At 42.1% G+C, this 12,622-nt stretch overlaps 1 protein-coding gene across 11 annotated transcripts in view; it reads left to right on the top strand.

Annotated features, from left to right (window-relative positions):
• The window catches only part of TMC5 (transmembrane channel like 5), a 50,729-nt gene extending 38,641 nt beyond the window's left edge, over positions 1-12,088 (top strand). For 8 of the 11 annotated variants that reach the window (XM_073362301.2, XM_073362295.2, XM_073362300.2 and 5 more), the window contains 6 exons: positions 2,411-2,584; positions 4,385-4,463; positions 6,964-7,050; positions 10,127-10,228; positions 10,546-10,588; positions 11,297-12,088. In XM_073362301.2, coding sequence (XP_073218402.2) covers positions 2,411-2,584; positions 4,385-4,463; positions 6,964-7,050; positions 10,127-10,228; positions 10,546-10,588; positions 11,297-11,412 — 601 coding nt within the window. In that variant the 3' untranslated portion in view covers positions 11,413-12,088. Of the gene's footprint in view, positions 1-2,410; positions 2,585-4,384; positions 4,464-6,963; positions 7,051-7,875; positions 8,966-10,126; positions 10,229-10,545; positions 10,589-11,296 lie in introns of those variants that run through there. The other 3 variants (XM_073362302.2, XM_073362304.2, XM_073362305.2) reach the window with 3 other exon arrangements.
• Positions 12,089-12,622: the final 534 nt, after the last annotated feature.

Below are 12,622 nucleotides of genomic sequence, written 5' to 3'. Positions count from 1 at the left end.
TTGATTAAATTGTCCAGTCAAATGATTTTAATCAGATAGTTTATTTTTGCCTGGCTAATTTACAGACATTCCTTTGGAAAAGGGCCCATTTTTCCTTCAGAATGGTTGCAAAGAAACCAAGAATGCTCTTTCTCTAACACTTTTCCTTTTTAACATTTTCACAAAGTTTAGCTGCTTAATTCCCTCCAGCCTCTGCAGAGTTAACTTTTTTTAGTCTCTTTTCTCTTTGTAATTATGCCTGGGGGTGCCGTACATAGGACCTTCTCCCCCTTTACCTGCATCCCTCCAGCCTCTGCAGAGTTAACTTTTTCACTCTTTTTGTATTCCTGGAGTGCCTCTTTCACTATTTTCAGCCTGCTTTGGGTATTTGTAGCCAGCACCTTCCAATTGTCGGCTCCCTTTTCCGTTTGTGCCTTTTCCTCTTTACATGAAGACAAGCAGAGGGAAGAATCCTTACATGCCTCCCACAACAACCAAATTGCTGCTGCATCTCTTTTGGCAGCACTAGAAGGTTTGTATATGAGGATATACTGAACCAATCTATCCTCTAGGTCTGAAATAGTGCAGACATCAGCTAGGGCTTGTTTAGTCCAAGGACTGTACCCAAATTTTTGAAGGATTTGTTTTAAAGGTCTAATTTCTTTAACAAAAGGTGAGGTTGGAGTTCCTTCTGACTCCATTCCTCCCTCTGGTACTGGCGGCTTACCCTGTTTTCTTTTAAACATCTTAACATGGATATTTCAATCTCTTTGTCACTGCTGGTATTACTTAGCGAGTGACACAGCCTAGATTCTGACATCATAACTTAATCTATGCGTTTTTCCCCTGCTACCTTCCCGGAGGCCAGCAGGTCCCCTGCTACCTTCCCGGAGGCCAGCAGGTCCCCTGCTACCTTCCCGGAGGCCAGCAGGTCCCCTGCTACCTTCCCGGAGGCCAGCAGGTCCCCTGCTACCTTCCCGGAGGCCAGCAGGTCCCCTGCTACCTTCCCGGAGGCCAGCAGGTCCCCTGCTACCTTCCCGGAGGCCAGCAGGTCCCCTGCTACCTTCCCGGAGGCCAGCAGGTCCCCTGCTACCTTCCCGGAGGCCAGCAGGTCCCCTGCTACCTTCCCGGAGGCCAGCAGGTCCCCTGCTACCTTCCCGGAGGCCAGCAGGTCTGGTTAACCTAATAGAAATGCCTAGCTCAATAGAGCTGGCGGTGTGCACACCAATATTTACAATAACTGAGGTTTTTTACCAATATTTCCCCCTTTCGCAATTCTCCACCAAAATGTTATACCAATAAATTAAAAACCAGCAGGATCTTATTAAAGGGAAAAAGGCAAAATACCACATTTATTGTGAATACAGAAAGAATCATAGTAAGCAGTTAGTTATAGCTATAACATTCCATTCAATCTCATATTTATTCACACATTCATTCATACAAACACACACACACAGGTTCTGCAAGGTTGTTATCATAGTTACCAGCCTTAGAGTTGCTCATGCCAAGCCATTGGCCAGGTGGCCTGGACATGAGGAGGGATGCTTGTCAGATGCTCATCTGATGCTCCTGGAAGTTGGTGTGCAGAATCAGACCCCAAAGTTCTCATTTTCTAGAGTCTATTTTTATAGGAATTTCTTCCTATGCCAGTCTATGGGAATTGCTTCATCATGCTGTTGCTGAATCAATCAGCAGATGGCACATTCCTGATGGCTCCATGCTGCCAGATGTTATCTTGTTCTTTGGTTCTCCCATTCTTGAGGCTGTTGGGTGGATTCCAGTCTGCCCTTTGGGGGTCCTCTGGTTATTTCCACTTGATGCCTTCTTCAGCCGATGGACACTGGATTCTTAGGCTGGCACCTCCCTGATCATTCAGTTATTATCCACACCAAGCATCCATCCACATACATCCTCTATCTCTGTTTTAATCACAATTGTTAATCCAACAAAAGGGCGGGGAGTCTCTGGGTTCTGTTTCTGTTGTTACAGAGTATTGCTTTGAGTCTCTCTCTGTGTGAATTGCTTTGAGAGCAGACTCTGTCTTAGAATGTACTAACGCTATTAGCAGCTTGCAAGTTTCACACATAGAGGGAGAGACACAGTATCAAAAACCAAGAGACCTCTTAATTAGTAATACCCTGGAATTTAAACTCTGGGGAATCAAACTCATTTGTGATTTTAATATAGGACTTCTTTAATATGATCCAACAACCAGTGTAAAAACTCAAACACAGACATGCAGCAAGCCCTCTATCAGCTAAGATTTGCTCAGGCAGTTACCCTTTAGTGAGTTGAACTTCAGGCAGTCTCCCAAGAAGACCTAGTACTCAGCGGCAACAGGTGTAACTAACCCCAGGGTGAGGTTACAGAGGCCCAGAGGAAATGAACTAGCACTTTTTAAAAAATATACTTTGTCTTGTTTTTCCAGGCGGACGCCTTCAAACCAGTGTGGTCCGTTCCAAGGCTTGACCTCCATAATTGATGCTGTTTCTGGGTGGATACATATATTGGACAGCTATTCTGGCTCGAAATGGGTGGTGTGGATTTATCGTAACTTAATTGGAAGTGTGCATTTCTTCTTTATCCTCACCGTCATCGTCCTGTAAGTGTCCATACATTAAACTAGGTGGGGTGGAGAAAGTGAGGGAAACTTCTTCATGAGGTGATCATTTTCTGTGATGAAAATGCAAAGGACATTTTAAAGCTTCATTGGTGGAAACAATAAATCTATTGGAATTTAGTGAGAATTTGTGGTATGTGAATAGAGACGCAAAGACAATTTGTTCCATTTTATATGAGGTGCTCAGAGCTCTTTACAAAGCAACCTCACTCTAGCCTTATGAGAGACCATTCTTCAAGTACACCCACTTCATTGGGTATCCAGATTTACAAAGCCTCTTCCCACTAGTGCACTTAAACTTACAAAATAAGCAAATCATCTTGGGTACAACTGATAGAATGGTTTGTTCTTCCAGTTTGAAAGGTAAGCAAATTGATAAGTAAAGGGGGCAGATTTACAAAGGCCCAAATGACAGGCCGGGCTACACTATGAATGTTTGCCAGTATAGTAACGTTGATTAGAGGGTGATTTATTTTTGGTGACATTTTTATACCAGCAGAAGCCCTAGTGTAGATGCAATTACGGGTGGCAGGGGAAGGGGGTCCTTTTGCTAGCATAGCTTCTTTTGTTTCGAGGAACTAGTATAAGTTATGCCAGTATAGAGGGTTTGTTTGGGTTGCTGGCACTGGTAAACTTTTACTAGGCTGTGGGCCAACACTGCAAAGCCCTTTAGTGCCAGAGATGCAGCTTATATTAACAAAAGGAGTTCATTTGCTGATATAAGCTGCATCTTCACTGGGTTTTGCTGGCAGAGCTTTGTCAGTTAGGGGTGTGATTTCCTCTTCCCCTTCCTTCCCCTCCCATCCCACCACCTCCACATGCTTCCAACCAATGTAGCTATGCCAGCAAAACTTTGTAGTTTAGACCTGGCCTATGTCTGTGCTACAGACTTCTGCTGGCATAGCTATGTCAGTCAGGGGTGTGATTTGTAACTAGCACAGCCTGTGCCAGAAAAAGTCCCTATTGTAGGTGCAGTTATACCAGTGACACTGTGCTTTTTACCTGACAAGCTTGGTTAACTGCTGTACCGGAACAAAGCATGGGTAGGCTGGTATAGCTGTATCTGCACTAGGAGCTCTTTGCTATTTTATACTGGCATTCCCACACCCCAGCAAAGCACTTCTAGTGTAGATTTGGCCCTAGTAGAGACCTGGCTTTGGCACGTAATTCCCATTGGCACCTAACTGCCATTTGTGCCTTTGAAAAGCTCTCCCAAAGCAGTTACGGGTTTTGCCCAAGACTCCATAAGTCAGCAGGAAAATTGGGAATAGTAGATAGGAGTCATTGCTCCCAGTCTCATAGTCCAATCACATTCCCTTCTAAGAGTCAAATCCTGATCCCATAAAAAAATCCATAACAAAACTCCAAGACATGCCAGTGGAACCAGGATTTGCCTCTATGTGATAGTTACTAAGGTTCATGAACTGGCAGGGGAAGGGGAGGGACGGTGCCAAGAACTGGTACAAGGTTGGTTGAAAACAATGGATTCCTGTCTAGAACTAAAAGGTACCTTGTGGTGTTGACCTGCCTGCCTTGTATCTGTGTAAGAGCCCATAGAGCTTTGGGTCTTTCCCAATAGAACTTCTGACCCATTTAGTATTTGCCTGACATTACTCATAAGTGGGACAAGGTGGGTGAGGTAATATCTTTTATAATACTGCATATTACTTACAAATAATCACTGTGTAAAATGAACAAGAGCTCTTCTTGTTTGGCAGTTATTTGGAAGAGAAGCATCACCCAAAATAAATACTTCTGCGCTGAACTTTCTTTTCCTTTCAGAATGATCACATATCTTTACTGGCAAATCATAGAAGGAAGAAAGATAATGGTCAGACTCCTGCACGAGCAAATTATTAATGTAAGTTTGTTTTTCAGGTTTCTATTATTTAAATAAAAAAACAGGCAGCAAACACGTTAGCTGGTTTCCCCATGTCTGTTGCATACGACGCGTGCACGCAGATAGGTTTCTGTTTTAGCACAAGTGCGAAGAGGAAAAAATCTCCCTACATACACTTGACTAATCAACTCTGTATGCAGTTTATTTTAAAGTTATGCAGGGCATTACATAATTTGTCAGAGGCATTACTTGAAGCAAGGAGATGCTTTGCTTTCCGCAGAGGTGTGGTGTCAGATGGCTAGGTGTCAGGCTATGGTACTTTCAGGATTAATAGTCTGATCCAGCTCTGCAAACTGTGTGTCTTTTTGTTAGATTTGGTTTCTAAATAGACAGAAATTGCATTGGTGGGTATAGTCTTCTCAGTGCAAATGCCATTCCCATTAATGCTAATGTCTAATAGGACAGTAAAGCCTGGGTGTTGTAAAAAAAACACCATAGAGCAGTTGCTTTATTTTCTTTGTGAAAATAAAAGTACAATTAGTTTTACTTTCGTAAATATGATTTTTATGCTTTTTGATTGGTATGTGTGAGGAGGGGTCTGAAGTTCATCATCCCAAAGGCTTTTGTGACAATAAAGACAGACTTAGAGTAGCACCTTGAGTTGTGTGAAAGTTTTGGGTCATGCGCCCCCATCCCTGAGACTTTGGGCTAAGCAGGATTTGGTTAGTCTGGAGAGCTGGCGGGCTTGCTAGGGAGAGGGCAGTAGCTGCCAGAGCTGACTCACTTTCTGAAGCTGGGATGTGGGGCCTATTTTCTGCATGTCAAGTCTGTGTAGAAGTGATCTTGGGTGAAATTCAGCAGTTGGTGAAGGTCCTGTGTATGCTCCTTGGGCGCAAGAATAAGAATTATCACGTGCCAGGGAGGTGGCCTCCATGCTGGCTCCGAATGTACTGATATGTGGGCACCACTGGATCTGTTCTAGTGGCCCAGACCACCCTGATGGAGGCAGAAAGATACAGCCTGTTGGCTAGAGCAGTGACTGCAGAGGGGCTGCACTGCAGGCTTCCTGTCTGTCTGCCTGCAGCTGGAGGAGATGTTTTCATCTCTTCTCCTCTCCCCCCGCCCCCAATTCCCCTGCAGGGTAGCTACGTAATCTGTTTAATCAGATTCCTGCAGGATTTGAGACAGTAACTATATGCATAACAACTCCCTCTTCTGCATTCTCTCAGCTGGCTTTGGGAAAGCTAATGCTTCAGGCTGCTTCTCTCCCCGCCTCCTCAGTAAACCTTTGGGGATACAGCCCACCTAGAGATAACAATTTTGACTAATGGAGTTAGAATAACTTGGGTCTGATCTACTCTGGGAAATTATTCTGCTATACATATGCCAGTCAATTTCTGTTATAGCTGTGCCAGCATAACTCTTGTGTGGACAAGATATTCTGGAATAAATGTGATTTTATTCCACAATTATTCCACTTCGATTGTAATTGCTATCCTGGTCAATTTCCCTGTGTAGACAAGCCCTGCGATTGCATTAGGACTAATATGCACACTCAGGTTACTAACTGTCATAAATATAAAGGGAAGGGTAAACCCCTTTGAAATCCCTCCTGGCCAGGGGAAAGCTCCTCTCACCTGTAAAGGGTTAAGAAGCTAAAGGTAACCTCGCTGGCACCTGACCAAAATGACCAATGAGGAGACAAGATACTTTCAAAAGCTGGCAGGAGGGAGAGAAACAAAGGGTCTGTGGGTCTGTCTATAGTCTGTCTTTGTCGGGGATAGACCAGGAATGGAGTCTTAGAACTTTTAGTAAGTAATCTAGCTAGGTATGTGTTAGATTATGATTTCTTTAAATGGCTGAAATAAGAATTGTGCTGAATAGAATAACTATTTCTGTCTGTGTATCTTTTTTGTAACTTAAGGTTTTGCCTAGAGGGGTTCTCTATGTTTTTAAATCTAATTACCCTGTAAGATATCTACCATCCTGATTTTACAGGGGGGATTTCTTTATTTCTATTTACTTCTATTTTTATTAAGTCTTCTTGTAAGAAACTGAATGCTTTTTCATTGTTCTCAGATCCAAGGGTTTGGGTCTGTGGTCACCTATGCAAATTGGTGAGGCTTTTTATCCAACATTTCCCAGGAAAGGTGGGGTGCAAGTGTTGGGAGGATTGTTCATTGTTCTTAAGATCCAAGGGTCTGGGTCTGTAGTCACCTAGGCAAATTGGTGGCTTTTTACCAAACCTTGTCCAGGAAGTGGGGTGCAAGGTTTTGGGAAGTATTTTGGGGGGAAGGACGCGTCCAAACAGCTCTTCCCCAGTAACCAGTATTAGTTTGGTGGTGGTAGCGGCCAGTCCAAGGACAACGGGTGGAATATTTTGTACCTTGGGGAAGTTTTGACCTAAGCTGGTAAAGATAAGCTTAGGAGGTTTTTCATGCAGGTCCCCACATCTGTACCCTAGAGTTCAGAGTGGGGGAGGAACCTTGACACTAACATTCATTTTTTTTCTTTATTCTAGGAAGGAAAGGATAAAATGTTTTTGCTTAATAAACTAAGTGCACTGCAGACATCAAAACTAGGCCCACCAAAAGGAGAACAACAAGAGGTCAGTTCAAAGGCGTGGGTGTTTCCATGTTCACATTCTTTAGATAAATAATCATAAGGCCAGAAGGGAACCCTATCTATGAACTGCTGATTTTATAAATCAATCACCATTTTGGGGTACATCCACTCTAGTTGTTAACACCTTTGCAAAGGTTAGTCTGGACAATGCCAATGCACTTCTAACTTACCTGGGGGATCAGCCTAAGCTAAAAATCTCAAGTAAAGACAATCTCCCTGTTGGTGTTTACAAAGCCATAGGTAAAACCTTCCTAACAGAGATGTGGTGTCACACCCGCAAAAGGGCTCATCCATTCTCAGGCCTCCTATAGACTAGGGGAAAAGGTGCTTTCCCCTTCACCGTCAACTGAGCTAGGTCACAGGAGCTTATTACTCCACAGAAAACCCCATTCAACATGAATGTGGACAGTTTTTAATACCTTTTGGCTGGAATATAATACGTCATGGTTAGCCTGAACTGGGGTTTTCAATCTTTAAATGAGCTCAGCTGAGTTAATTTGACTTGAAAAAAGGACCCTTTTTTCCTAGCCTAGACAAGGCCAAGGTAAGAGTCCGTCCCTAGAGCGGATTCAGCCTGGGAGAATTGTTCTGATGTTGATATGCTATACCTGGTGGTTGTGTATTGTCACTCAGTATCCTGCTGGGATAGATGCATGGAGCTCTGAAATAAGACAGGAATATTCCTGTCTAATTTCTTTTTACCATTGGGCTGGTTAATCACATGCTGTATCTTCAAAACTCTCCTCTGGGCTCTTTAATACTAAGACCACTTGTTTCTCTGTTACAGCCATTCTGCTTTTCTTTACAGATTCCCCTCTCTTCCTATGTCACCCCCCACAAAGCCACCAGAAAGAAAGGGAAGCAAGCTAAAAAGATAGTAAAAGAGTAAACAAAGGAAAAGAGACCAAAGACACAAAGAAGAAAATAAACTCTTTTTATCTCAGGAAGCTCAGTGCATCCAAATTCTCAAGCAGCATAGACAGAGCAGGCCACTTGCTACAGCTTCTAGTGCAGCTGCCCAAGCTCTGATGTCTTTCCTCTGCAATGCACAGTTCTCTTCTATTCCACCTAGTTATTTGTATCGAAAGCAATAAAAGATTTTTGTGGTAACCGATGAATTGTCAATGTAACTCTAGAGGGCCAAATATGCCAATCCAGAAAACAGGAGACAGACCACCAGCATAGCATAGTGGTAAGAGCAAGGAACTGGAACTGAGATCTGAATTCTGTTCCTGACTTGCTGGGTGGCTTTGGGCAAGTAATTTACATCAGTGCCTCAGTTTCCCGATCTGTAAATTGGGGGTTATGAGATTCACCTGTCATTGAGATTATTTAACAAAAGGTTCTGTACAGTGTATGCCAAAAGCACTATTGTTATTTCACAATATCTCCACGAGATGGAGACAGAAGCCAAATAAAACTTTGTAGCACCAATTCTTGAATAAAAGGTACTGACCTGCCTAAGCAGACCTGTTTGCATCATCTCCAAGCCAGCTGGAGATGCCTGTCCCTGAGCTAATGAACTCAAAGCACTTTGGAGGACAGGATTAGAGTTCAAAATTATCTTAATAAATTGCACGATGGGTTTCAAGTCAACAGATTAAATTCAGTGAAGACAAGTGCAAAGTATTACACCTAGGAAGAAAAAAATCAATTTGCCCAAGTACAAAATGGGGAAGCAGTACTGCTGAAAAGGATCTGGGGGTTGTAGTGGATCGCAAATTGAATATGAGCCAACAATGTGATACAGCTGCAGAAAAGGCTAATATAATTCTTGGGTATGTTAACGGGAGTGTCATATGTAAGACATGAGAGGTAATTGCTCTGCTCTATTTGGCACCAGTGTGGCCTTAGCTGGAGTATTGTGTCCAGTTTTTGTCACCACACTTTAAGAAAGATGTGAACAAATTGGAGAGAGTCCAGAGAAGAGCAACAAAAATGAGAGAGGATTTAGAAAACCCGACTTACAAGGAAAGGTTTAAAAAAAGCTGGGTACGTTTATTCCTGAGAAAAGAAAGCCAAGTTGGGGGGACCTAGTAAGTCTTCAAATATGTTAAGGGCTGTTATAAAGAGGATGGTGACTGATTTGTTCTCCATGTCCACTGAAGGGAGGAGAAGAAGTAATAGCCTTAATCTGCACCAAGGGAGATTGTGGTGAGACAAACTATAAGGATTGTTAAATACTGGAAAAGGGTATTAAGGGAGGTTGTGGAATCCCTGCCGCTGGAGGATTTTTCAGAGCAGGTTAGACAAACACCTGTTGGGGGGGTCTAAGTTTACTTGGTCCTGGTTTAGCGCAGGGGACTGGATTAGATGACATCTCGAGGACCCTTTCAGCCCTGCGATTTCTATGATTCTATAAAATGTTTTGAGGGCTGTTCTCTAACTTGTGATGGCAGGAATAGCGTCGCTCAGTGCTTCACAGAAGGAGATTTTTTATTTTTCTTTTCTTTTCTTTTTTCTTTTTCTTTTTGTATTTTCAGTGGAAAATACAGTGGGGAGATTTATATACATAGAGAACATGAAACAATGGGTGTTTCCACTGAATGCATCCGATGAAGTGAGCTGTAGCTCACGGAAGCTTATGCTCAAATAAATTGGTTAGTCTCTAAGGTGCCACAAGTCCTCCTTTTCTTTTTGCGAATACAGACTAACAGGGCTGCTACTCTGAAACATGGGGAAATAGTTTTACTTGTGTAATGATCCATCCACTCCCAGTCTTTATTCAAGCCTAAGTTAATTGTATCCAGTTTGCAAATTAATTCCAATTTAGCAGTCTCTCTTTGAAGTCTGTTTTTGAAGTTTTTTTTTGTTGAAGAATTGCCACTTTTAGGTCTGTAATCGAGTGACCAAAGAGATTGAAGTGTTCTCCGACTGGTTTTTGAATGTTATAATTCTTGACATCTGATTTGTGTCCATTTATTCTTTTATGTAGAGATTGTCCAGTTTGACCAATGTACATGGCAGAGGGGCATTGCTGGCACATGTTGGCATATATCACATTGGTAGATGTGCAGGTGAACAAGCCTCTGATAGTAATCTGATGTGCTCTCTTCCAGAGGAGTTCATCTTTGTACCAGCCATCTAGACAAGCTGCTCTGCAAATGACAGCCTCCCTAGAAAGGCCATTTGGGAGAAATGGAAGAGACTTCTATGCTGAGGTATGATAAGCCAGCCAAGAAGGGTACTTGTATGGAACATAGTAGTTTTCATTTGGATGTTGTGATGATAATAGGACCTCCGCAGTTTGCAGACACTACTATCCACCCACCTCAAAAACTATTTTTAATATAAAAATGTACCAAGAAAAGCTTTCAGAACAAAACCCAACTAGTTCTTCACAAAGCCACATAAGGTTGGCAGAAGCAAAGGATACGTTTAAGTGATCAAAGTTTGCTTTTAAACATAAAGGTAACAGGCATATTGGTGGGAACACATGGAAGTAAATATTCTGATTTACTATGAATTTTGTTTTCAGTCCTTCTCTGCTGGGATACCAGAAAAGACTGGCCTTTCTCCTGGTAAGTAATAACTCTCAACACAGAGAAAACAACTCGAAGAAGTTCAGCTCAGTAAGATTTTGAAATGCAGTAGGTTAAAGCACCAAAATGGCTGCAGAATTCTGTCTTACTCCGATGAAGGGCAGGAACAAATAATCAGAATAGGCCATTAAAGCTAACATCTTCAGAAGCGGACATTGGGTTTTCATGCCTCAGTTTTTGAGTGCTCAACTCTACATCTTGGGCTCCACTTTGGTACACCCTTAGCTCTACTTGATTCAACGGGAGCTGTGTGAGCTTAGCGCCTCTGAAAATCAGGCCCAAGCTGTGTCATAGAATGTGATGGGGCATCCAAAATCAGTGGGTACTTTTGAAATGTGGCAGAAGACTTATCTGTACCTGAAAAGTGAATTCCTTGAAACAAATGAAACTTCATGTCCTCTTAGGGGAGTAGGTCTGGAGGGAATACTGTATCACAGTAAGGGATGTACTTCACTTTGCATTTCAAAGAGGGTTATTAAGTGTGTATGGTGGCCTAGAAACCTTCACACAGCCAGAAGCAAGGCAGGCATAGAATCTCACACATGAGCTTGATCTGGCTTGCACACACACGTATCTTCCTTGTACTTGAGAGATGGTTTAATTTAACAGCATAGGCACTTCCTGACAAATGGAGGGCTAACGTTATATGTGCACTCACCAAATCAATTTTACTTCCTTTGCTAAAAGCGGACTCAGAAGGACACCGACCAGCGATTTCTGAGACCCTTGCACTGGCTCTGAGAGCCAGACAACAGGCTGAATGGGAAATGCAGGACGATGACGACAAGGACTTTAGACCATGAACTGTACAAAGCAAATATAAATACGAATTGCTAGAAGTACTTCTACCAGAACCTTACTGTTTTGCAGTAATGGCTGGAAACCCATTGGAAATGACTGACTTTTTCAAATAAGACGCTAAGGGAAAAAATTAAAGCAAGAACACATCTGAAAATGCACTTTGTCGATTGCAGTTTAAATTTTACAATTTCATAGTAAATGAACTGTACTGTTTTGTTTTTAAAAAATGAAATCTTGATGATAGCAGACCTCTCTAGCTTCTGCTATGAAATCTTTTGCTGAAATATAGCAAGTGACCACCATTCATCAGGTTAGGGAGGAATTTTTTATTGTATCAATGTAATGTGTGTCTAATGACAAATGTAAATTACAATTCTACAACCCTCGATGGTATTCTTATACTTGACTTGCTTTGATCTGGCTGTTCTTAGCTGTATTTTTTAAAAACAGAAATGAAGTATTTATAAAATAAAAAGGATTCTAACCTATTTAAAACTATTTGTTACAGTAAATTGTGACCCAGAATGGTGAATATAAAACTGTTTGTGTGAACCTTATTGCTCTCAGTCTCTCTCTCTTCACAATTCAGATTACTCATCTTTTGAGCCTTTTTTGACAGAGGTTAAAGTGTCATTCTGGAATGGCTATAATGCAATAAACTCTAATCTTGTCAGCCAAGTTGTGGGTTTTTGTGTGTTATGACTTCACAGCTGCAGATTTTACCACTTACACCAGCTGCCCCAGAAATCCTTTTTCTTCATATTTGTGGCAATTCCAGCTGCCACCTGGTACATGTTAAGCTACAAGCACACATTGGAAACAAAGTGTCAATAGCACCTTGCTATTCCAGCATGCACTGGAAATATTTGTTGGGGATTTTATCCAGGTGATTTTGGGCTGCATGTTGCACTGCTTCTTTTGTTGCAGCAGTCTGTGCCACCTGCAGAGCCCGAGCCTGGCTATGCTGTCCATCTTAATTTGGTTCTCATATCTTAGATACTTTTAAATGTCTACCTTTGGCATCTAGTTTTTCCAACTGCTTTCCTAATGTAAGAATTACCCTTCAGTGGGGTTACTGTTGTAACTGTTTCTCTGGGAACTTATTTCTTCTGTTGTTGTCATCTCACATCTCCTCCCCTGCCCAACTCATTTCCCTGGATTATATTTTTTGCTTTTTCTTTATATTTGTTTCCTACCTAATACAATAGCATG

This window comes from Lepidochelys kempii, chromosome 10 (assembly GCF_965140285.1).
Source record: "Lepidochelys kempii isolate rLepKem1 chromosome 10, rLepKem1.hap1, whole genome shotgun sequence".
Lineage (NCBI taxonomy): Eukaryota > Metazoa > Chordata > Testudines > Cheloniidae > Lepidochelys > Lepidochelys kempii.
This window is presented reverse-complemented; position numbering and strand designations above follow the sequence as displayed.